This window comes from Oncorhynchus keta, chromosome 10 (genome assembly GCF_023373465.1).
Source record: "Oncorhynchus keta strain PuntledgeMale-10-30-2019 chromosome 10, Oket_V2, whole genome shotgun sequence".
Taxonomy (NCBI): Eukaryota; Metazoa; Chordata; class Actinopteri; order Salmoniformes; family Salmonidae; genus Oncorhynchus; species Oncorhynchus keta.
Genome location: NC_068430.1, coordinates 49,024,776 through 49,051,537, shown reverse-complemented (window position 1 = coordinate 49,051,537; position 26,762 = coordinate 49,024,776). Strand labels below are relative to the sequence as shown.

The 26,762-nt window shown below is 41.0% G+C and overlaps 1 protein-coding gene across 11 annotated transcripts in view; it reads left to right on the top strand.

Moving 5' to 3' along the window:
- Window positions 1-26,762, top strand: part of ptprt (protein tyrosine phosphatase receptor type T) — a 394,370-nt gene that overhangs the window by 269,850 nt on the left and 97,758 nt on the right. For all 11 annotated transcript variants that reach the window (XM_035778500.2, XM_052527246.1, XM_035778501.2 and 8 more), the window contains exon 12: window positions 15,105-15,378. In XM_035778500.2, the coding sequence (XP_035634393.1) occupies window positions 15,105-15,378 (274 nt within the window). The remainder of the gene's footprint in view (window positions 1-15,104; window positions 15,379-26,762) is intronic.

Genomic DNA, 26,762 nt, shown 5'->3' with positions numbered 1-26,762 from the left:
CGTGTCAATGTATGCCAATGACTCAAGTTTTCTCTTAATAATACTACACAGTCTCATTGAGGGTCTAGATCATTCATGATATTATGAATAGGAATGGTGGAGTTTACATTTACATTACATTTAAGTCATTTAGCAGAGCATTTAGTGGAGTTGTCACACACACAGAAATTATGGGAATGTTTTAAAAAATATTTTATTTTATTTCACCTTTATTTAACCAGATAGGCCAGTTGAGAACAAGTTCTCATTTACAACTGCGACATGACCAAGATAAAGCAAAGCAGTGCGACAAAAACAAACAGAGTTACACATAAACAAACGTACAGTCAATAACACAATAGAAAAGAAACATAGAAAAATCTGTGTACAGTGTGTGCAAATGTAGAAGAGTAGGGGTAGGTAGGCAATAAATACGCTAGAGGTGAAATAATTACAATTTAGCATTAATACTGGAGTAATAATGTGCAGATGATTATGTGCAAGTAGAGATACTGGGATGCAAGAGGGTAAATAATAATATGGGGATGAGGTAGTTGGGTGTGCTATTTACAGATTGGCTGTGTACAGGTACAGTGATCGGTAAGCTGCTCTGACAGCTGATGCTTAAAGTTAGAGAGGGAGATATGACTCCAGCTTCAGAGATTTTTGCAATTCGTTCCAGTCATTGGCAGCAGAGAACTGGAAGGAAAGGCGGCCGAAAGAAGTGTTGGCTTTGGGGATGACCAGTGCAATATACCTGCTGGAGCGCATGCTATGGTGACCAGTGAGCTGAGATAAGGCGGGGCTTTACCTAGCAAAGACTTATAGATGACCTGGAGCCAGTGGGTTTGGCGAAGGATATGTAGTAAGGGCCAGCCAACGAGAGCATACAGGTCGCAGTGGTGGGTGGTATATGGGGCTTTGGTGACAAAACAGATGGCACTGTGGTAGACTGCATCCAGTTTGCGGAGTAGAGTGTTGGGGGCTACTTTGTAAATGACATCGCCGAAGTCAAGGATCGGTAGGATAGTCAGTTTTACGAGGGTATGTTTGGCAGCATGAGTGAAGGAGGCTTTATTGCGAAATAGGAAGCCGATTCTAGATTTAATTTTGTATCCGGAGATGCTTAATGTGAGTCTGGAAGGAGAGTTTAGAGTCTAACTAGACACCTACGTATTTGTAGTTGTCCACGTATTCTAGGTCAGAACCATCCAGAGTAGTGATGCTAGTCGGGCGGGAGGGTGCGGGCAGCAATCGGTTGAAGAGCATGCACTTAGTTTTACCAGCATTTAATAGCAGTTGGAGGCCATGGAAGGAGTGTTGTATGGCGTTGATGCTCGTTTGGAGGATCGTTAGCACAGTGTCCAAAGAAGGGCCAGATGTATACAGAATGGTGTCATCTGTGTAGATGTGAATCACCAGCAGCAAGCCAAAATCATTGATATATACAGTGAAAAGAGTTGGCCCCAGAATCTAACCCTGTGGCACCCCCATAGACTACCAGAGGTCTAAACAACAGACCCTCCAATTTGCCCCCCAATCTATCTGAGAAGTAGTTGGTGAACCAGGCGAGGCAGTCATTTGAGAAGCCAATACTATTGAGTCTGCCAATAAGTATGGGGTGATATGTCGGTGGTCGGTGATATGTTTATTAACTTGGCTCTAAATATTTTAGAGAGGCAGGGCAGGAAGGATATAGGTCTATAACAGTTTGGATCTAGAGTGTCTCCCCCTTTGAAGAGAGGGATGACCGCTGCAGCTTTAAAATCTTTAGGGATCTCAGATGATGCAGACGATGCAACCCCTAGTAATAGGGGTTGCAACAATTTCAGCTGATAATTTTAGTAAGAGAGGGTCCAGATTGTCTAGCCCAGCTGATTTGTAAGGATCCAGATTTTGCAGCCCTTTCAGAACATCGGCTGTCTGGATTTGGGTGAAGGAGAAGTGGGGGGGTTGGGCAAGTTGCTGCAGGGGGTGCTGAGATGTTGGCCAGGGTAGGGGTTGCCAGGTGGAAAGCATGGCCAGCCTTAAGAAAATGCTTATTGAAATGATCGATTATCATAGATTTATCGGTGGTGACAGTGTTTCCTATCATCACTGCAGTGGGCAGCTAGGAGGAGGTGCTCTTATTCTCCATGGACTTTACAGTGTCCCAAAACGTTTGGGAATTAGTGCTTACAGGAAGCAAATTTCTCTTTGAAAAGGCTAGCCTTTGCTTTCCTAACTGAGTGTATTGTTTCCTGACTTCCCTGAAAAGTTGCATATTGTGGGTGCTATTCCATGCTAATGCAGAACTCCACAGGTGTTTTTGTGCTGGTCAAGGGCAGTCAAGTCTGGGGTGAACCAAGGGTTATATCTGTTCTTAGTTCTACATTTTTTTAATGGGGCATGCTTATTTAAGATGGTGAGGAAAGCACTTTTGAAGAGCAACCAGGCATCCTCTACTGATGGGATGAGGTCAATATCCTTCCAGGATACCCTGGCCAGGTCGATTAGAAAGGCCTGCTCACTGAATTGTTTTAGGGAGTGTTTGACAGTGATGAGGGGTGGTCATTTGACCGCAGACCCATTACACACGCAGGCAATGAGGCAGTGATTGCTGAGATCCTGGTTGAAGACAGCAGAGGTGGATTTAGAGGGAAAGTTGGTCAGGATGATATCAAAGAGAGTGCCCATGTTTACGGATTTAGGTTTGTACCTGGTAGGTTCCTTGATCATTTGTGTGAGATTGAGGGCATCAAGTTTAGATTGTAGGACGGCCGGGGTGTTTAGCATGTCCCAGTTTAGGTCACCTAACAATACAAACTCTGAAGATAGATGGGAGGCGATCAATTCACATGGTGTCCAGGGCACAGCTTGGGGCTGAAGGGGTCTATAACAAGGGGCAACGGTGAGAGATTTGTTTCTGGAAAGGTTGATTTTTGAAAGTAGAAGCTCAAATTGTTTGGGCACAGACCTGGATAGTATGACAGATCTCTGCAGTAGATTGCGATGCCGCCCCCTTTGACAGTTCTATCTTGTCGGAAAATGTTATAGTTAGGACATTTCTGGATTTTTGTTGGCCTTGCTAAACCAGGATACAGACACAGCTAGGACATCCGGGTTGGCGGAGTGTGCTAAAGCAGTGAATAAAACAAACTTATGGAGGAGGCTTCTAATGTTAACATGTATGAAACCAATGCTTTTATGGTTACTGAAGTCAACAACTGAAAGCTGCCGGGGAATGGGAGTGATGCTGGGGGCTGCAGGGCCTGGGTTAACCTCTACATCACCAGAGGAACAGAGGAGGAGTAGGATAAGGGTACTGCTAAAGGCTAAAAGAACTGGTCGTCTAGTGCATTTGGAACAGAGAGTTAAAGGAGCAGATTTCTGGGCGCAGAAGAGTAGATTCAAGGCATAATGTACAGACAAGGGTATGGTAGGATGTGAGTACAGTGGAGGTAAGCCTAGGCATTGAGTGACGATGAGAGAGGTTTTGTCTCTAGAGGCACCATTTTAGCCAGGTGAGGTCACCGCATGTGTGGGGGGTGGAACAAAAGGGCTAGCTAAGGCATATTGAGCAGGGCTGGAGGCTCTACAGTGAAATAAGACAAGAATCACTAACCAAAACAGCAATAGCCAAGGCATATTGACATTAGGGAGACTCCTGTGTAGCCGAGTGATCATAGGGTCATGAGTGAGTAGCTAGGCGAGCTGGAGGCATGGCAATTCAGACAGCTAGCAGGCCAGGACTAGCAGATGGGCCTCAGGGGGACGTCGCAACGTGAGAGCTTGTTGAAACCCCCTCGGACGGTTACGTCAGCAGACCAATCATGATGAATCGGCTGGGCTCCAGCAGCAAAGGGCCCAGGCCAATTGGCAAAAGAGTTATTGAAGCCCAGGAATTGTCTGATGGAACTCTTCTGCTAGCCGGGAGAATGGCCTAACTCGAGGCTAGCTCCAGGCTAACTGGTGCTTGCTTCGGGACAGAGACATTAGTCAGGAGTAGCCACTAGGATAGCAGCTAGCTAGCTACGATGATCTGGAGTAAAGGTTCAGAGCTTGCGGTAGGAATCGGGAGATGCGGTAGAGAAAAGCAGTCCGATATGCTCTGGGTTGATATCACGCTGTGCAAACTGGTAGGAATTGACCGGGCGAAGACTGGCAGATGTCTGAGTTAACGGTGATGACCGCTAGCAGTGGCTAACTGACTACTAGCTAGTAGCTAGTTAGCTGGCTAGCTTCTGAAGGGGGTTCCGGTTCTAAAGTATAAAAAATAGCAGATCCATACCACATTGGTTGAGGCGGTTTGCAGGAGAGTATGTTCAGTATGTAGATGGAAATTGAGATTAGGAGAAATATAAAAAATGTATATGAAATACAGTGGGGCAAAAAAGTATTTAGTCAGCCACCAATTGTGCAAGTTCTCCCACTTAAAAAGATGAGAGAGGCCTGTAATTGTCATCATAGGTACACTTCAACTATGACAGCCAAAATAGAAGAAAAAATCCAGAATATCACATTGTAGGATTTTTTATGAATTTATTTGTAAATTATGGTGGAAAAAAAGTATTTGGTCAATAACAAAAGTTTATCTCCATACTTTGTTATATACCCTTTGTTGGCAATGACAGAGGTCATAGTTGAAGTGTACCTATGATGAAAATGACAGGCCTCTCATCTTTTTAAGTGAGAGAACTTGCACAATTGGTGGCTGACTAAATACTTTGCCCCACTAATATATAAGAAGAAAAACGATATATACATGGGACGGGACAAGACGAAAACAAAACAGACATCCGACTGCTAAGCCATCTTGGATTATCATGTTTGCTCTATCCAAAGTTACAACCAACTGATTGCAACATTACCGCGTAAATTGAGGAGGTCAGTGAAAGGGGGATAAGGTTGGGAAGTTGTTTGTCTGCCCTATTTTACAAAACACATTAGGCAGATTTTCTTTGCATAAGTAGAAAAATATACCAGTTTCGTTAGAGGATCAAAATGTTGACAGCTGCGCCATACAGGTTGAAAAATACCTGGGAAGAGATTTTCGAAGTTCCAATTTCATGGCACATAGTTTATGAACTGACACTCAAAACAAAACTTGATTGAACACTGAGTTTTTTTAATTTAAATTATACACAATTCTCGCCACCAACATAATATTATATATATGGGGCATACAACAATTTCAGCACTGCAGAAACAGAGTCATTAGATAATTTATTCTGGTATTGCAGTACAACATTCACCTAAACCGACCCTTCAAATAGCACTGTTTGGTAATTTGGAAAGCCTTAGTCAATCAATTAATATAATAATACTCTTAGCAAACATATTCATATTTAATTTACAATCTATGAAATTAGAAATGTTCAGAATTAATTTAAGACATCACAGTTGAAAAATACTGTATATGGCACATGGAATTCAAGGAAGGGTGGTCTACGGAGATAGGTAGGATGGGCTGAGAGTAGCTGAAGGTTGGCATTAAAAGTTCATGATCTGCAAGAGTTGGGACTGAAAACGCAATTTATTATGTCAACCGTATATATCTGAGTACTTTTTAATGTGTAATGTGTATCTCAAACTATATTTCTCTCATGTAATACTGTGTATAAAAGTGCCATGTTTGAATAACGAATATGTAACAAAATAGCTGTAAAAAAACAAATGTAAAACAAAGTATGTTTTGTCCTCCGGAGAGGGTGAATGGGCCATTAAAAATGTAATATACATACAAAGAAAAATCAAGACAAAGTCCATCCACTTCGCATGTATCCCAACCTTGAAATGGTTCACCAAAGTCCACAGAATCTATTAAATTTAAAATAGAATTATTGTTGGTGTGGTGGGTGGTTTGAGGTATTAGTAGCAGTCATTCAAATAAGTGCAAATGGTATGCAAAAGAAATTAAGGGGATCATGTTACATTTGTATTGTAGTTGGCGGAGCAACACAGTTATATTCAACATTTCCTTTAGTGCAAGTTTTGAAAACACAACCTTTTACATTTTTTATTTAACCTTTATTTAACTAGGAAAGTCATAGGGGGCAGCATTTTCACTTTTGGATGAAAAGCGTGCCCAGAGTCAACTGCCTCCTACTCAGTCCCAGATGCTAATATATGCATATCATTATTAGTATTGGATAGAAAACACTCTGAAGTTTCTAAAACTGTTTGAATGATGTCTTTGAGGATAATAGAACTCATATGGCAGGCAAAACCCTGAAGAAATCTAAACAGGAAGTGGGAAATCTGAGGTTTGTAGTTTTTGAACTCAGCCCCTATCTAATACACAGTGGGATATGGGTCATTTTGCACTTCCTACGGCTTCAACTAGATGTCATCCGTCTTTAGAATGTTGTTTCAAGCTTCCTACTGTGAAGGGGGGCCGAATGAGAGGGGATTGAGTCAGAGGTCTGGCAGCAGCCTCTATCTCAGTCACGCGCATGAGAGGTCGCTCTCGTTCCATTGCTTTCCTACAGACAATGGAATTCTCCGGTTGGAACATTATTGAACATTATTGAACATTTATTTAAAACATCCTAAAGATTGATTCTATACTTAGTTTGACATGTTTCTACGACCAGTAATATAACTTTTTTGATATTTCGTCCGACCTTTCCGGTGGAAGTTGCACATGCGTTTTTCGATTTGTTTACCAAACGCCCTAACAATAGGAGGTGGTATATTGACATAAATGATGAACTTTATCGAACAAATCAAACATTTGTGGAACTGGGATTCCTGGGAGTGCATTCTGATGAAGATCATCAAAGGTAAGTGAATATTTATAATGCTATTTCTGACTAATGTTGACTGCGCAACATGGCGGATATTTCTTTTGGCTTGTTTGGGTTCTGAGCTCTGTACACAGATTATTGCATGGTATGCTTTTTCCAGTCCTAGAGAGGTTAAGAACAAATGCTTATTTACAATGACGGCCTACCCTGGCCAAACCCTGACGACGCTGGGCCAATTGTGCACCGCCCTATGGGACTCCCAATCACGGCCTGTTGTGATACAGCCTGAAATCAAACCAGGGTCTGTAGTGACGCCTCAAGCACTGAAATGCTGTGCCTTAGACCTCTGCGCCACTTGGGAGCACCTTGACGAAACAGACATGACATACTAGCCTATGCCAATTAAAGACTACTGGCCATTGGCTTGGAACAACAGCTTAACCGCTTTACGAACATCAACTGCATTGACATTCATGAAAATGTGTTTAGTGTGTGCATATTGAATTAGGACATTTTACGCTCTACCTAACATCCCAGAAGGAAGTTGTGTCCCAGTGTTAACTGTCAGAATACCTAAAATTTGGTTAGAAAGAAAAGGCTAATTTACTTGCTATTGGGCTAACACTATTTTCAGGCATTATGGAATTTAAATATCTGAAGGGAGAAATGCAATATGGGTATACAGTATTCTTTCATTTTCATAGTACCTCTAAAAATATATTTTTGGGGAGATGTAGAGTGCTTTCTTTCCTCCAGACGTGTTGTTGGCATTCAGGCCAAAGAGTTCAATCTTGGTTTCATCTGACCAGAGAATCTTTTTTCTCACGGTCTGAGAGTCCTTTGATGGCTTCCATCTGGCCACTCTATCAGAAAGGCCTGGTTTATGATAGGTTCTCCCATCTCCACAGAGGAACTCTGGAGCTCTGTCAGAGTGACCATCGGGTTCTTGGTCACCTCCCTGACCAATGCCCTTCTCCCCCCATTTGCTCAGTTTGGCCGGGCGGTCAGCCCTAGGAAGAGTCTTGGTGGTTCCAATTTTCTTCCTTTTAAGAATGATGGAGGTCACTGTGTTACTTGTGGAACGTCAGTGCTGCAGACATTTTTTGATACTCTTCCCCAGATCGGTGCCTCAACACAATCCTGTCTCGTAGCTCTACGGACAATTCCTTCGACCTCACAGCTAGGTATTTTCTCTGATATGGACTGTCAACTGTGGAACCTTATATAGACAGGTATGTGCCTATCCAAATCATTGAATTTATCACAGGTGAACTCCAAATAAATTGTAGAAACATCTCAAGGATGACCAATGGAAACCGGATGCTCAATTTTGAGTCTCATAGCAAAGGATCTGAATACTTATGTAAATAATGTATTTCTGTCATTATGTATTATACTGTGTCGATTGATGAGGAAAATGTTTTATTTAATCCATTTTAGAATAAGGCTGTAAACGTAACAAAGTGTGGAAAAAGCGAAGTTGTCGATATACTTTCCGAATGCACTGTATATCATAGAGGTTAAATATAATACATGTTATTCATATGCTCTATTTAATTATTTGATGTATCAACTACTACGTCATTTTATAAACACTTCAAATATGCCCGTAAGTGCTACCAGATGTGCATGGGCTTCATTGCCTCATGTTGAAAACAGGTCATTACATGATAAATACGGTATCCTAAATTTCACACACAGATAATGCTTTAAATTGTCTCTAGAACATAAAAGCTCTGGACTCTACAGCTGTAGCCCTTTCCACTCACAGACCTTGCCATCTCGAATACGGGTTGAAAATGATTTTATCATTGATAAGCGCCTAAATTGGAATGCAGTTGCTGTAAGGTAACAAACATGCTGTACATGACGTCAGAGCTGACATTCTCGGCTTCACAGGGTTGTATGGGTTTTGATTGACAACCATTATAAACTTGAGCACCGCGAGCGATACAAGAAGATGCCCCCATCCCGCCTGTTAATTGGGATACTTTTGCACATTTGTTATGTCTGAGTGAGGGAAATGCTGTAAATAGAGAGGAGTCAATGTGTTTTAAAAGATGAGACATTGAGCATCAAAATACCGGTCTAATTTTATACAAGCAAACCAAACACTCATGATTCCAAATGTGAACTTCACATTTCCATATTTGAAAACTTATAGCATTTACAGTATCAAGGTTTATGACCGCTATGTTTGATCCGCGGTTATAAGGATGACATGTCCCGAACAGAATGAGCTGATGTTTGTGATATTGTGAAGAAAATTCCCAGCGGAGCGCGCACTTGAATGCTCTCATGACTCCGTTCTATGCACACCAGCATTACAATCATTTTGAATGAAGTGCCTTTAGAAAGCCTAACACTATAAGATCATATTTTATAATTTAGCTAGCCATGTTGGTAATAGAATAAGATTTCAAATTATTCCCACCTACCCCAATTGCGATTTATAATGGAACATTTTTTGATTTTGTGAACAACAAAAGGCCTGTGTTCCAAACAAAAACTACAAGTGTCCTTGCTTCAGTTGGTCAGTGGCAAAGCTAGGAGAGCTAAAAAAAAAACGTATTGTTGAAGGCTCTTTCCTTGAGTCGTAAAAGTGCATTGGAATTACTTAGGAACTGTGCACACTTTGGAGAGGTGTGTGGCCAATGGGACACCAGTTCGACTTCTCACTCAAACCCTTATAATACTTTTTTCTGCACCCAATCCAAAATGTCAATGAATATTCTTATTATGTTACTGAATATATCCAGATTATTTTCTGATTTAGTTATTTACAAATTCTGTGAAAAGTACAGATAATGTAAAATATACATAAAATCAACAGTTTAATGTTTGGATTCAGTCTTGTTTCAGGTGAACTGTTGTGTCCTCGTCTTTGGCCTGATAATTTCCTGAGAATCTCCAAAGTGTTCTCTTTCAATTGCTGCTATGGTCATGCATTCGCTTTTTATAGTTCTTCTGTTAGAAACATTTCAATTTGGCCTCATCCATATAGGCCAATTTCCACGAGTGTACGGGGTTCATGAAAATGTTTCATGTTTACAAAAAAGGTCACGACATCAGACATCATGTTGTTATGTCCATCCTGCACACACAGACGCAAACAAGCCATTTTTCCACCGCACTTGTTTGGTGTCTGAAAGCCATTAGCTTGAATTAGATATTTGCTGTCAGAGAAGACAAAAGTGCACTCTCCTTTGGTCATCAGCAATTATCCCATATGAAAGATTCCAAATTAGAGGCTGGGATAATTTGCCCTAGTCTTTACAGAAACATACATTTCCCTAATTGCATATAATTGTGAAGTGTGTTCTTGGCATAGCTGGACGTAATTGCGGACAACCACTATAGCGTCCAACGGCTCAAAAGAACTCCTTATCCAATCATGAACCCCGGCGCAGCAACGAACCCTCTCATCCAGGCTGTATCACATCCGGACGTGATTTGGAGTCCCATAGGGCGGCGCACAATTGGCTCAGCGTCTTCCAGGTTTGGCCGAGGCAGGCAGTCATTGTAAATAAGAATTTGTTCTTAACTGACTTGCCTAGTTAAATAAAGGTTAAATAAAAAATAAAAATACCTTCCTCTCTATTGTCTATCACAGTGCCATCCTTTTTGTCACCAAAGCCCATATACTACCCACCATTGCGACCTGTATGCTCTTGTTGGCTGGTCCTCGCTTCATATTCAGCGCCAAACCCACTGGCTCAAGGTCATCTATAAGTCTTTGCTAGGTAAAGCCCTGCCTTATCTCAGCTCACTGTTCACCATAGCAGCACCCGCCCGTAGCACACGCTCCAGCAGGTACAGTTGAAGTCGGAAGTTTACATACACTTAGGTTGGAGTCGTTTTTCAACCACTCCACAAATTTCTTGCAAACAAACTATGGTTTTGACTAGTCGGTTAGGACATCTAATTTGTTCAACAATTGTTTACAGACAGATTATGTCAATTATAATTCACTGTATCACAATTCCAGTGGATCAGAAGTTTACATACACTAAGTTGACTGTGCCTTTTACCTGTAGTGACACCCCATCCCGTGAACGGGACCGTTGTCATCATCTGACACTAATTAGCATAACGCAACGGACATAAATCTTCCTAGAAAATATTCCTATTCATGAAAATCACAAGTGAAATATATTGGAACACAGTTTAGCCTTTTGTTAATCATCACCCTGTCATCTCAGATTTTCAAAATATGCTTTACAGCCAACGCTAGACAAGCATTAGTGTAAGTTTATCATAGCCTAGCATAGCATTATTCCTTGCTAGCAGCAGGCAACCTTGTCACGGAAATCAGAAAAGCAATCAAATTAAATCATTTAACTTTGATGAACTTCGGATGTTTTCACTCACGAGACTCCCAGGTAGACAGCCAATTTTGAGGCGAAATAGTTTGTTCTTCACGTTTGGCTGAGAAATCGCCCGGAAATTGCAGTCACCACAACGCCGAAAAATATTTCAAATTAGTTCCATAATATCGATGGAAACATGGCAAACGTTGTTTAGAATCCATTCTCAAGGTGTTTTTCTAATATCTATTCGATAATATATCAGTCGGGACAATTCATTTTTCACAAGGACCGATTGGAATAATGGCTACCTCTGTATTTTACGCGAGAATCTCTCTCGGAGCCACCATGTGACCACTTACGTAATGTGGCCGCCTATGGCTATTCTTCAACAGAAATGCGTAAAACTACGCCACAATGCTGTAGACACCTTGGGGAATATGTAGAAAGTGTAAGCTCGTTGATGGTACATTCACAGCTGAATAGGGAGTCATTGGAACACAGCGCTTTCAAAACCTGGTGCACTTCCGGATTGGATTTTTCTCAGGCTTTCGCCTGCAACATCATCTTTACAGTTTTGGAAACGTTAGTGTTTTCTATCCAAAGCTGTCAATTATATGCATATTCTAGCATCCTTTTCCTGACAAAATATCCCGTTTAAAACTTCTTATGGAGGAGTGTTCCTGTGGCGGAACCAAATCAGCGGAAATTTTAGAGCGCCACCTATAGTTTTTGATAAAACTCAAACTTTCATTAAAACACACATGCAAGGTACTGAATTAAAGCTACACTCGTTGTGAATCTAGCCACCAAGTCAGATTTGTAAAATGCTTTTCGGCGAAAGCATGAGAAGCTATTATCTGATAGCATGCACCCCCCTAAATACGTCACCCAAACAACAGATTTTGCGGTAGCCGGCGCTACCCAAAACGCAGAAATAAAATATAAAACATTCATTACCTTTGACAAGCTTCTTTGTTGGCACTCCTATATGTCCCATAAACATCACAATTGGGTCTTTTTCCCGATTAAATCTGTCATTGTATAGCCAAAATGTAATTTGCTGGAAGCCGGTCTGATCCAGGAAAATGCCCCATTCCATGACGCAACGTCACTTTTTAAAATTACAAAAGTTGCCTATAAACTTTTACAAATCACTTCAAACGACTTTTCTAAACCAATGTTAGGTATTAATAAACGTTAATAATCTATAAAGTTGATCACGGGGCGATCTGTATTCGATAGCAGCAAGTCTTGAAATCATCGTCCATGTTTTCAATTTCACAACATCCTGTGGTGAGCCTAAAACAGGAAGGGCCAATACGTCGTCTAACCAAGGATAAAGCAGACTTGAAATGCCAGTACTGGCGACATCGTGTGGAAGCTGTAGGCGTTTACAGGGCATCCTCATTTATTTTCTTTCACCTTAGACAATACATTTAATGGCGGATGAATATTTTTGTTTGTGTGTTTGGTAAACAGTTTTACCAGGGATTTTTACTCCTAAACACGTTCTGTTATAGCCACGATTTAACCAGTTTTAGAGACTTCAGAGTGTTTTCTATACACACATACTTATCATATGCATATACTATATTCCTGGCATGAGTAGCAGGACTTTGAAATGTTGTGAGTTTTTTAAGAAAAAGCTGCGAAAATTCGCATCATCCCTAACAGGTTTTAAAAAGGGAATGTTTTTTTTCCAAAAATGAAAATACTGCCCCCTAACACCAAGAGGTTAACCTGTCGGAACCCCATTCCGCTAGCGGAACCCCTCGCCAACAGCCAATGAAATTGCAGGGTGCCAAATACAAATCAACAGAAATCCCATATATCAAAATTCTCAAACATACAAGTATTAGGCACCATTTTAAAGATAAAATTCTCGTTAATCCAGCCACAGTGTCTGATTTAAAAAATGCTTTACAGCGAAAGCTCCACAACCGATTATGTTAAGTCACCACCAACTCACAGAAAAACCCAGCCATTTTTCCAGTTAACGAGAGGAGTCACAAAAAGCACAAATAGAGATAAAATGAATCACTAACCTTTGATGATCGTCATCAGACGACACTCATAGGACTTTGTGTTACACAATACATGTATATTTTTTTTGTTCGGTAAAGTTCATATTTATATCATAAAATCTTAATTTACATTGGCGTGTTATGTTCAGTAGTTCCAAAACATGGAGTGATATTACAGAGAGCCACAAGAATTCACAGAAATACTCATTATAAATGTCGATGAAAATACAATTTTTAGACATGGAAATATAGATACACTTCTCCTTAATGCAACCGCTGTGTCACATTTCAATAGAACTTTACGGAAAAAGCATAATCTGAGAACGGCGCTCAGAGCCCAAACCAGCCAGAGATATATCCGCCATAAAACATTATTCATAAAAAGCATTATAAATATTCACTTACCTTTGATCTTCATCAGAATGCACTCCCAGGAATCGCAGTTCCACAATAAATGCTTGTTTTGTTCGATAATGTCCATAATTTATGTCCATTTATGTCCAATAGCGTCATTTGTTAGGGCGTTTGGTAAACAAATCCAAATGAGCGATCTGGTCCATTCGGACGAAACGTTCAAAAAGTTATATTACAGGTCATAGAAACTTGTCAAACTAAGTATAGAATCAATCTTTAGGATGTTTTTATCATAAAAGTTCAATAATGTTCCAACCAGAGAATTCCATTGTCTGTTGAAAAGCAATGGAACGACAGCTACCTCTCAAGTGAACGCGCATGACTGAGAATGAGGCTGTAGGCAGATCACTGACTCAAAGAGCTCCCATCCGGTCCCACATCACATGAGAAGCCCGAAACAACGTTCTAAAGACGGTTGACATCTAGCGGAAGCCTTAGGAAGTGCAACATAACCAATGTATATTTCACTGGTCATCCCCAAGCCAAACCCTCCTTTGGCCGCCTTACCTTCCAGTTCTCTGCTGCCAATGACTAGAACAAATTGCAAAAATCACTGAAGCTGTAGTCTTATATCTCCCTCGCTAACTTTAAGCATCAGCTGTCAGAGCAGGTCATTGCACCTGTACACAGCCCATCTGTAAATAGCCCACCCAACTATCTCATCCCCATTTTGTCATTTATTTTTTTGCTCCTTTGCACCCCAGTATCTCTACTTGCACATTCATCTTCTGCACATCTATCACTCCAGTGTTTAATTGCTAAGTTGTAATTATTTCACCACTTTGGCCTATTTATTGTCATACCTCCATTTGCACACACAGTATATAGATTTTTCTATTGTGTTATTGACTGTACATTTGTTTATCCCATGTGTAACTCTGTTGTTTGTGTCGCAATGCTTTTCTTTATCTTGGCCAGGCCGCAGTTGTAAATCAGAACATGTTCTCAACTTGCCTACCTGGTTCAATAAAGGTATAATTAAAAATAAAATTGACAGGGCCTTTCAAAAAGGCCAGTCTGAAGACGGCTCCCACTGGCCAATTAGGGTAGATTTCCATCTACTGGCCCCTCACAGAAATGACTGCCCGATGGTTGCGCTCCCCCTGGACAGAAGAGTTTATATTTTTGTCTCTGTTCTAAATTAAAATAGTACATAGTTTTCCACTGAGTCTTTTTTTAAATGATGATGTCGTACGATTCATAAAGCAAAACTATTGCTGGAAAACGGTAATGTGGTCAATTTGGAGTGGTATGAATTGTTCATTGGCTGGTTAAGACAGAGCAGCAGTAACACTCCTGCCTCTGCTCAGAAATACTTTGTATGAAGCTTTGAACTGACCTGACACAAACTACAAACCCATACTGTATATACAACAGTATGGCTATAGTCACACATTAGGTGGTTCCTTATTAAATGTAATCATTTTTATGAATACATTTTTAAATGAACATTGAAGCCATTTCTGGAAACCCAGTGTTGAGTTGATGCCGTTATGTATCAAGCATCGCAGAGTTGGAGTGATGATACAGGATCAGGTGTCCATGTAATCTTATTCATTGTGATCGGCACTACTACTCTGAGACGCTTGATAAATAGAGCCCCTGGTGAGCCCTCTGATGAGCACCTTTGCCCTCTGCTCTCTCTCCAGTGTCTATCAGCTGGTTGTGAAAGAGGAACGAAAGCAGAAGGTGCGGCGGGCGGCCGACGTGCTGGAGTGCTTCTCCGTCCCGGTCAGCTTCAAGAATGCCTCCATCTTGGATTTGCCCCACTACTTTGCAGCGGAGCTCCCGCCTACATACCTAACTGTGGTGCAGCCTTTCAGCGTAGGTGACAACAAGACCTACAATGGCTACTGGAACCCCCCTCTCTCTCCAGCCAAAAGCTACAGCATTTACTTCCAAGCCCTGAGCAAAGCCAATGGGGTGAGTAGTCATACAATCTTTTCAAGGTCCATCACTGTTCAATGTCCCTCACTGTTGTATGTCTAAATACAGATTAGGGTTGTCACGATACTTATAATCATGATACTCAGAACTATCATGACAAGTAAATAAAACATGAAACGGCTTAATTTATTGAGGAAAACGAGCTTTGTCATTTGGGGTCCTTTTCCCATTTATAACACACCATATTTGACATAAAGCAGGTTTTTATACGACAGAGTTTAGTCTGCGTCGTGATTTTGTTTTTGCCATGAGAAATTTAGTATTGTAGTATTGTGATAATGGTATCATGACACCCCGAATACAGATGTTCAACCTTTTAGTATTACTCACCTTTTGTGTGCAGTGCTGAATCTTGAAAGACCACATTTTTTCATGCTATCTTGAATCATATCAATTTCAGTCTTTAAAGTTGTAATTTACTACGGGGTGCATGCACGCTCTAGTTCTGTTTTTAAATACAACTAAGATGATATACACTGAATGTACCTAATATTGAGTTGCCCTCAGAACAGCCTCAATTCGTTGGGGCATGGACTCTACAAGGTGTCGAAAGCGTTCCACAGGGATGTTGGCCCATGTTGACTCCAATGCTTCCCACAGTTGTGTCAAGATGGCTGGATGTCCTTGGGGTGGTGGACCATTCTTGATGCACACAGGAAACTGTTGAAAACCCAGCAGTGGTGCAGTTCTTGACACCTACTACCATACCCCGTTCAATGGCACTTAAAGTGCACTCATAAAGGGGCTGACAAAGAATAATGTTCATTATTACACTCAAATGTCTTTCACTAACTCGGTTTCCGTCCAATTGGCGACAGATTTTCACGTGAATATTCTAAAATCTGCCTCAAGAAAACATAAGTGACATCAATAAGGGATCATAGCTGTCACCTGGTCAGTCTATGTCATGGAAAGAGCATGTGTTCATAATGTTTTGTACACTCAGTATATGATCTAGTACCACTGGAGGTTTGTTGCACCTTGGGGTATGGGCTCGTTCTATTGACTGGAGCAGAATAAGTGAAATGGCAACAAATACATCAAACACATGGTTTTCAGGTGGGTGAAGCCATTCCATTTGCTCCTTTCCGTCCATTATTACGAGCCGTCCTCCCCACAGCAGGCTCCTGTGTCTAGAACAGACCTAACATAATACATACCTGTCAGTCTAGTGAATGTACAGTAAAATGGCAAAAGGGATGTCAAAATCCTGACTGTTCTTCTTCGTAGACAGCATGCAAATATGTATGGCTCTCCAGCTCTTTTTAATCGAAAAACCAAATTTGACTATAAAATTGATTTCAAAATAGGTTAAGACCAGAGAACTGTTAAATCATTTTCTACCTCTGCGACTTTGTTTGGCGGGGGCATCAGCTGGCGTTACAAGCAGCACCTTCCCAACGCTCAAGTTTTCCCAGAATGCAGTTTAGCTTGCCTGAGCGTTGGTCACATCGGCTTCATGATTTGATTGGATATCAGTCAATTCAATTTCAGACTCAATGAGAAAACACTCAAAACAACATTAGACCATGACCCAGATAAATAAATAAAAAGTAATGCATAAAATATGGATTTAGCTTGGTAGTTTAGACCTGCCATCAAAGATAAGGCATTTATTCCACCTCTCTTGTTCAGTAATTTGTTACTCTGTTGAAAACTCTAGAGGGACGAGTATGTGACTATTTTCCATTATACTTGGCCCCATTAAATTCAGGTTAGAGAACAGATTTTTTTTAGCTTTATATCAAGCTTAACTGTCACTCTGTGGCTTCAAGGTACGGCAGCCCATCATTATTTCATTGATGTTTTTTTCCATTTAGCCAGTGTTACAAATGTAAATGCTCAGTGTAAACATGTTGATTACTGTTGCACACTTATACTCTCCATCTTTTAAGAGACTGCGTAATGTACATACTGACAGTACTGTGCATTTTCCCTTACCCTCTACTACAGCTTGGAATACCAATGAGATTGAGTTGTGCATGATGGCAGCCCCTAGTTTGCTCATCAAGTCTTCTTTCATGGGTGGCATCCTGTAGATGCCATTCTTTCATCCTTCCACTGTGCCAATTAGAAAGAGTACACATCAAATGAGCCAGAGCGGGCTTTTCCAAAGCTATGTGATGCCACCCAAGCTCCCCAACAAAAATGGCATTGCCTTAGGGAGGAGAGTCTAAGTGGACAGAGAGAGAGAGAGAGAGAGAGAGAGAGAGAGAGAGAGAGAGAGAGAGAGAGAGAGAGAGAGAGAGAGAGAGAGAGAGAGAGAGAGAGAGAGAGAGAGAGAGAGAGAGAGAGAGAGAGAGAGAGAGAGAGAGAGAGAGAGAGAGAGAGAGAGAGAGAGAGAGAGAGAGAGAGAGAGAGAGAGAGAGAGAGAGAGAGAGAGAGAGAGAGAGAGAGAGAGAGAGAGAGAGAGAGAGAGAGAGAGAGAGAGAGAGAGAGAGAGAGAGAGAGAGAGAGAGAGAGACCCTCTCTCTGTCCCCCAGTACAGACGAGCTGCCAGCTGATACCTCAGCCAACTGCAGGCTCCATCTCTCCTGGCACTGCCAATTGCACTCGAAACAACCCTCCTCCCCCAGGCTCCTTTCTTGAGACCAGCCGCAGTGACCAGACTTTAACTCTGCATTGTTGGAAAAGGACCCAGAAGTAAGCGTTGCACTGTTTGTCTAGGCCGGTTGTTGAATGTGACAAATAACATTTGATTTGATGCCCTACACAGCAGTGGCGAGGAGGGCGGCCATATTGACTGACTGGTCATATTTTTGGCAGTTGTTTCCCCCCAGAATGTGATGTTGAGGCTTGACAACTAGGAGACAAAACACCTACTGCATTTCCTGTGGTACCAACCACCAGGAAGCAAATGAAAACATTTTTTGTCCTTTTGCCCAACATCTAGAAGTGTTGGCTTTGAAAATGCTGAGGTACAGTTAACAGCAAGCCTGGTTTGAAGAAAAAAAACAGATAAAGCAACATCTCAATAATCTCTCTCCTATTACAAGTTTTGTTTTTTCCATGTGTGTTTTGAGGTTGGACTTAACACGTATAGCTCGTTAGCACATACAGCACACCGATGGGTGTCACCTCGTTAGTCACCTGTGCTGGTTACCATCTCGTTAGTGGGAAGATGTTTCACCTTTGCTGGTCCAGGTGCTATTTAAGAGTGGCTGGGTCAGTGCTCCAGTGTCTTGATAGATGTAGAGGGTTAACACCTTTAGCTCGTGCTTCCTATTTAGATTTTTAGACAAACTATCCTGTATCAGATTTTGTTTTGTGCCAACATTTTGGTTTGTTTCCTGTCATTAAATTCGGTGTGGGTTTTTCTTTTGTTTGCCTTTTGGGCAAATTTAGTGGGTGCTCATGGTGGGTATCTTTTAGGTTGTTGCTAGTCAACTGTTGTCAACGTATTTATTTTATTCTGTCTCTTGTTTTTGTTCAGTTGTTCAGGGACAAGGTGTAATTATCAGGTCATTATCAGGTCATTTCAATACATCAATCAGTATAGTATGTGAGCTCTCTAGGACACCATGGATGTCTGTGTCTCCTACAGCGGTTCAACCAGCTGCACCACAGGGACTTGGTATTCAGCTCAGGCTAGCGCTCTTAGCCACAAGATGTCTTCCAACTAGAGACCTGCATCTGCAACTCAGCCAAGCAGCATTTAAACAACCGCCTGTAAAAAACGTTCCAGGATAAGACTATAAATGAAAGCTACTTTATTAACATTACTGCTTCATACTGTTGTGGCATGTAAATTAACATCCCAGTGAAAAAGCTTTTGCATATGGCTGCCCCCTTTCAGGTCTAGGCCATGCATAAGAAGTTTTGTAAAACAGGTTAGCAATGGTGAATGGGGAATTCTCCTCTGGCTTTCATAACATTTTTTCGATGGTTGGCCAGGTGCTTTGAAATGGAGGGCATGCTTATCAAGAATGCCCTAGAACTCGGGTGACATTGGAGACACTTTTTTTTTGATTGCTCAAGCTTCTGTTATTGTGTTCCTCAGCCAACTAACACTCAAGGGAGGTGGTTCATAAAAACGTTTATGATAACTTATCAGCCACTGTAAATTAGAGGGAATAAACACAGCAAGTTGATATCACAATTAATGTAGAGTTATATGGAGAGTAACATTAAATTGAGAAAAAGGTGCTCTGTCTCTCTGTTAAATATGCACTACTGTAAGATATTTTAGTCATACTACACTTAGTCATTTTTTTCATTTTTGAAGCATCTGCATGACCCTCGTTGACAGTATACTACATTTCCCAGGGTGCATTTCACCTCCCAGGATGCAATGCACTGCCCAGTCTGCAGTTCTCTTAGCTGGCTAGCAAGCCCAGATGAAGCTTGTCATAAGTTATGAGTGCATTTTACATTACGATTGTAATCATATTATAATGCTTGCTTCAATATATATATATATGCCATTTAGCAGACGCTTTTATCCAAAGCGACTTACAGTCAGTCATGTGTGCATACATTCTACGTATGGGTGGTCCCGGGAATCGAACCCACTACCCTGGCGTTACAAGCGCCATGCTCTACCAACTGTGCTACAGAAGGACCCTGTATATATGTTAATGGCATTGTCACCAATCAAATGCATTTCACAAAAATAATTAAAATTTAGATGCTAATGAATGCTAGACTTAAGTTACAGTATCTGTTGGTTAGCTACCATGCTAGCTAGCTAGCCTGACTGCTACAGCTGTAAAAATAATAATAATGTTTGCAACAATAACAGCCAAGTTTTAAGCTTAGCGACTGTCTTAAGGATCGGCATTCCGTCAATGGGACCGTTGTAAATCATGCAGCTCCTTGTGTCACGAATGCAGATTTTAGAGAAACAACAAATGTTGGTACATTTTAGTGTCACATCAGCTGAAAGCTTACATTCTTGTTAATATAACTGCACTGTCCAATTTACAGTAGCTATTACTGCGAGAAAATGCCATGCTAGTGTTTGAGGAGAGCTCCTTACAACAAAACACTTTTTTCACATCGATAGGTTTGATAAATTCACCTCTGAAGGTGAAATGTGTACTTACATTCTGAAATCTTGCTCTGATTTATCATCCAAAGGGTCCCAGAGATAACATGAATTGTCGTTTTCTTAGATAAAATCCTTTTTAAAGTCCTAAAAAGGTCCATATATTTTGTATTATCACTTGTTCAATTTGCAAAGAAAGGAATCTGTGAAAATCTAACCCTAAACACAGTTTCAACCAGTCAAATCACAGTCGTATGTATTCCTCAGAGATCCTAGAACGTAACCAGACATCACTATATCATTAGGGGTCTAGTATATCCTATAGGACACAAAATTTGATGATGCGGCCGGTCTTCATTTGATCTACTGTATCTTTGTCAAATAAGCACCAATCGGTGTCAATCAAAGCTAGCTAGATAGCCACTGAGCTGGGATTTATGGGAGTATACAGAAACCTGTGTGCTTTTTCCTTTTGGACAAAAATTATATGAATATTTAGAGTTATGAAGTTATGAAAACTGGTTGTTTTGCAAATGTTTAACTTATGATATGGCTACTAATAATGGAAAAGTTCAATCAAAGTTCAAGTATACCGATTTGACGATATTCTTGCAGAAAAATGTAATATGAATGCAACTGTCTCCTTCACGATTTGCCAAATGTACCTGGGTGACTTCACACTAAATGTCATGTAGTTTGCTCATACTTCAAGTTATCCATCTGAAACGTTGCACATACACTTGTGGACACCATCGGAATTAAAACCAGAGTGATTGCTAGAACTGGGACCTTTCTCTTGCATTTCAAAGATGGTGTTAGAAAAAAAAACTTTTTTTTTTGTGTATTTTCTTCTACCAGATCTATTGTGTTTTATTCTCCTACATTCAATTCACATTTCCAAAAAATTCAAAGTGTTTCCTTTCAAATGGTACCAAGAATATGCATACCCTTGCTTCAGGGCCTGAGCAACAGGCAGTTATATTTAGTATGACATTTTAGGTGTAATTTGATAAAAAGGGGGCTATCCCTAAGCAACCATCCACATAAAATGTAGGCCTGAACCACATTTATTATGAAATGTACAGGCAAATCACTATGGAATCCTGTCTCTCATGACTTGAAGACTGTGTCTTTGATTCTAACATTAACAATGCTAGATAGCCAAGTAGCTTACCCTGCTGCATCTGAAATAAAGTGGTTTTAACATTAAAAGCCAAATACAGCCTTTGCACCTGTCGAAGGCAACGACCCAACAACACTGTAGGCCTATTGGAACGAATAAAAGTAAGATGTTTCTTCACTTTGAAAATGTAGGCTATTTGGAAAGGCCAAGGGAGCTGCAACTTCATTGGTGATGGTGGTTTTGCCGAATGGAATCATGGGTGTTTGATCCTTGAACAACAGAAAAATATTGGAGTAAGCTGACTATAAATATCATTCTATAGGTTTTTGAGTGCCTATTTAAAATATTTACAGATGTTATTACACCAAGACAACCAGAGCAACATATACAGTAGCATGGAGTTCCAATATGATCAGAAAACTACAGATGGGTTGTATCGACAGCTGAAAATGACTGTCCATCATTTATTTTATTTGTCATCTCGGGGATCCTACTCCGGTTTTGCCCATTCTAAACAGTCAATAGACATGAAATCATAGATGTGCACTAAAACAATGTAGGGCATCACTAAATACTTCATAGTAACAACCTAAATGTTAAAGTGTTGGAGTTGCCCTATAAGAAGTTAATCTCTGAGGGATTCTTACACAGGCCATATCAGGATCATCTAAGAGTTGCTTTTAGAACCTAAAATCTTAGATTATTCCAAATGTCCTCTCTCTCTCTCTGTGTCATAGAAATGGAACAAGAATATCTCAATGATATAGGCAAGCGCCACTATTATTTCCCCCTATTTTCTTGGCCCCTGCTCTCCCCCCTTCCTCCCCTCTCTATCATTCTCACCTTTCTTTTATAAGCTGGCTTGATGCTGAGGTGGGGTTTCAATTCCACCCCTGTGCCCACAGGCTCCAGACCTGGCCTAGTTTGGGGATACACACACTGGGTGTCTGATTAAGATAAAGAGGGTGCATGTGTGCGCGTGCACAGAGCTGGAATAGGGTGGGGGGCCTGTGGATGGATGATTTGAGGCCGAAGGGGCAGGCGATGGGTTGTTCTCCCCTGGGCTCCACGCAAGGCTGGGTTTGTGAAGGCAGACTGTGGGAGGTTTACACACCAGTGAGAGATGAGAGCGATAGAAGGAGAGGAAGGAGAAACAGAGACGAAGGGAAAGAGGAAGGAAAGAGAAAAATACAGGAATCATAGGGCTGCTGAGTGTGCCCTGATGCTGAATTGATGTGACTATCAGAAGTGAAATGGCATTGCGGTGGATAGGCATAAGCAATTCCTCCCAAAGTTCAATTCTCCCCCAAAGTTCAGTGTCTGGGTTATGGTATCACTGAGTGTACAAAATGTTAAGAACCCCTTCCCCCCTTTGCCCACAGAACAGCCTCAGTTGAAAGTTAAGTTAAGGTGTTGAAAGCGTTCCACAGGGATGTTGACTCCAATGCTCCTCACAGTTGTGTCAAGATGGCTGGATGTCCTTTGGGTGGTTGACCATTCTTGATACACATGGGAAATTGTTGAGCGTGAAAAACCCAGCACCATTGCAGTTTTTGACACAAACTGGTGCGCCTGTCACCTACTACCATACCCCGTTTAATGGCACTTAAATATTTTGTCTTGCTCATTCCCCCTCTGAATGGCACACATATACAATCCATGTCTAAATTATCTCAAGGCTTAAAAATCACTTTTTAACCTGTCTGCTCCCATTCATCTACACTGATTGAAGTGAATTGAACAAGTGGCATCAATAAGGGATAATAGCTTTCACCTGGATTTACCTGGTCATGCAAAGAGCAGGTGTCCTTAATGTTTCGTACACTCAGTGTATAAATGACTGGACAATTCAAATTTAGGAGAATCTCTTATATAACGGTTTAATTTGATTTATAGCAACCTGTTAATGTTTTCTACACTCAATGTATATGCCTGTGCTTTTGTGTGGAGTGTGGATCTTTTCGGACCTAAGCAGATGCTTTTATCTCAAGAAAGAGACACGTTAAAGGGGCACTCATAAAGGGAATGTCAAAGAAAAAGTGTCATTATTACACTATTACAAGACATCTTTCACTAGCTAGGTTTCCATCCAATTGGAGACAGATTTCCATGCCAATATGGATGTCATAAGGTGAATGCACCAATTTGTAAGTCGCTCTGGATAAGAGTGTCTGCTAAATGACTTAAATGTAAATGACTTAAATGTAAATGTAAATGTAAAACTGCATAACTTTTAAAATGTTCCACCAAACGGACTTGTTATGGATAAAAATGAGATGTGTGATGACGTACAGATAGTTTTGTCACAAAAACTGTTGCGTTAAATAGAAAATGTTCTTGGCACATGCATTATAGCCAACAGCTCACAGATATAGTGCAGTACATTTTGGGTACCTTTATTTATTTATTAATTTAACCAGGCAAGTCAGTTAAGAACACATTCTTATTTTCAATGACGGCCTGGGAACAGTGGGTTAACTGCCTGTTCAGGGGCAGAACGACAGATTTTGTACCTTGTCAGCTCGGGGGTTTGAACTCACAACCTTGCGGTTACTAGTCCAACGCTCTAACCACTAGGCTACTCTGCCGCCCCGTAACTTAACATAATAATTTCACTTATTTGAACATTCTGTCATAAAGATGTTCAACATTTTCCCATCTCAAGGGGTTAAAAATAAAAGACAATAAAGTTCAATTAGATTAACAGGGTTGAGGCTTTCATCTTAAATCAACCATAAATCTCCTTGTGACAGAGGGATGGAAGCTTGTTGTGTGCAATGGGGAGAGGCAATTGAATGTAAGCTTAACAACATTTTTTTAATTAAATATTTCTAGCCTATCTATGGATAATAGAGTTGACATGTTATATTCGACTCGCTCAATTTTCCACCACAAAACACAAGAAAATGACCAAAGGGAGCAGAAACAGGTCACCTGCTTTAACACTGATTTGACGATTATGTTAATTGTTTCTTTTGAAAAACAAATCACCATATTAAAGGTGAGATTTCAGTACATGTAACAGGGTTGACCTTAAAATGAGGGACAGACGTAATGAATCACAAATCACATTAAATAAATCATCTTAAGAAATTACTTTGTCAAAGCAAGAAAATAACTAGGGCTTTACAATGGTGGAAGAAATGTAGGGGTTAAGTTGGTAAAAACCTTCCTAAAAGTATTTTTGGCACTTTAGCAAGTCTTTATTCACATTTTAAAAAATGAATTATTTAATTTTCCATGTGGTCTATATTAAAGGGCACTTCAATTAATATGATAGGCTTTTTCTGCTTAAAATATCAAAGGGATGCAAAATGGACTCGTGGAGCTACTGAATGTGTACAATTCACCTCCATTTCGTTTTCCTGATCATTCGGTCTCAAAATCTAGGGGATTTATGGTAGTTAATGGTAGTTGCCACCAATACCAGGGATTTAAGTTAAAGGTAGTTGCCACCAACGTGGCAATTGACCTGTTAATGAGGTTTCATTGAGCTGCACGTTTCGTATGTATATATATATGTATGTGTATCTGTGTTCAACATCTGTTCTGGGGCGGCAGGTATGCTAGTGGTTAGAGTGTTGGGCCAGTAACCGAAAGGTTGCTAGATCGAGCTGACAAGGTAAAAATCTGTCATTCTCCCCCTGAACAAGGCAGTTAACCCACTGTTCCTAAACCATCATTGTAAATAAGAATATGTTCTTAACTGACTTGCCTAGTTAAATTTAAAAAATACAATGGGAATCACAGCTCAAAGCTGCCCAATGACACGAGCCTATGAGATGAGCTAAATATGCTCGCTTTGAGGCAAGTAACACTGAAACATGCATGAGATCATCAGCTGTTCTGGACGACTGTGTGATCACGCTCTTCGCAGCCGATGTGAATAAGACCTTCAAAGATGTCACAAGGCCGCAGGGCCAGACGGATTACCAGGACGTGTACTCCGAGCATGTGCTGACCAACTGGCAAGTGTCTTCACTGACATTTTCAAACTCTCTGAGTCTGTTATACCAACATGTTTCAAGCAGAGTCCCTGTGTCCATAGTCCCTGTGTCCAAGAACACTAAGGTAACCTGCCTAAATGACTACAGACCCGTGGCACTCGCATCTGTAGCAATGAAGTGCTTCATAAGGCTGGTCATGGCTCACATCAACACCATTATCCCAGGAACCTTAGACCCACTCCAATTTGCATACCACCCCACAGATGATGCAATCTTTATTGCACTCCACACGGCCCTTTCCCACACTGGACAAAAGGAACATCTAAGTGAGAATGCTATTCATTGACTACAGCTCAGCTTTCAACACTATAGTGCCCTCAAAGCTCATCACTAAGCTAAGGACCCTGGGACTAAACACCTCTCTCTGCAACTGGATCCTGGACTTCCTGACGGGCTGCCCCGAGGTGGTAAAGGTAGGTAACAACACATCCGCCACACTGATCCTCAACACGGGGCGTGCTCAGTCACCTCCTGTACGCCCTGTTCACTCATGACTGCACAACCAGGCATGACTCCAACACCATCATTAAGTTTGCTGATGACACAACAGTGGTAGGCCTGATCAACAATGAGACAGCCTATAGGGAGAAGGTCAGAGACCTGAACGTGTGGTGCAAGGACAACAACCTCTCCCTCAACGTAATCAAGACAAAGGAGAAGATTGTGGACTACAGAAAAAAGAGGATCAAGCATGCTTCTCATCGATGGGGCTGAGGTGGAGCAGGTTGAGTGCTCCATATCACCAACGAACTATCTATCATGGTACAAACACACCAAAACAGTTGTGAAGAGGGCACAACACAACCTCTTCCCCCTCAGGAGACTGAAAAGATTTGGCATGGGTCCCCAGATTCTCAAAAATTTGCAGCTGCACCATCGAGAGCATCCTGACGGGTTGCATCACCGCCCGGTATTGGCAACTGCTCAGTATCTGATCATAAGGCACTACAGAGGGAAGTACGTATGGCCCAGTGCATTACTGGGGCCAGGCTTCGTGCCATAACGGACCTATATAGTAGGTGGTGTCAGAGGAAAGCCAAAATAAATGTCAGAGACTCAAGTCATAGACTGTTTTCTCTGCTACCGCACGGCATGCGGTACTGGAGCACCAAGTCTAGGACCAAAAGGCTCTTAAACAGCTTCTACCCCCAAGCCATAAGCCTCATTATTGTTATTTTATTGTGTTACTTTTTATAATTTTTTTACTTTTGTTTATTTGGTAAATATTTTCTTAACTCTTCTT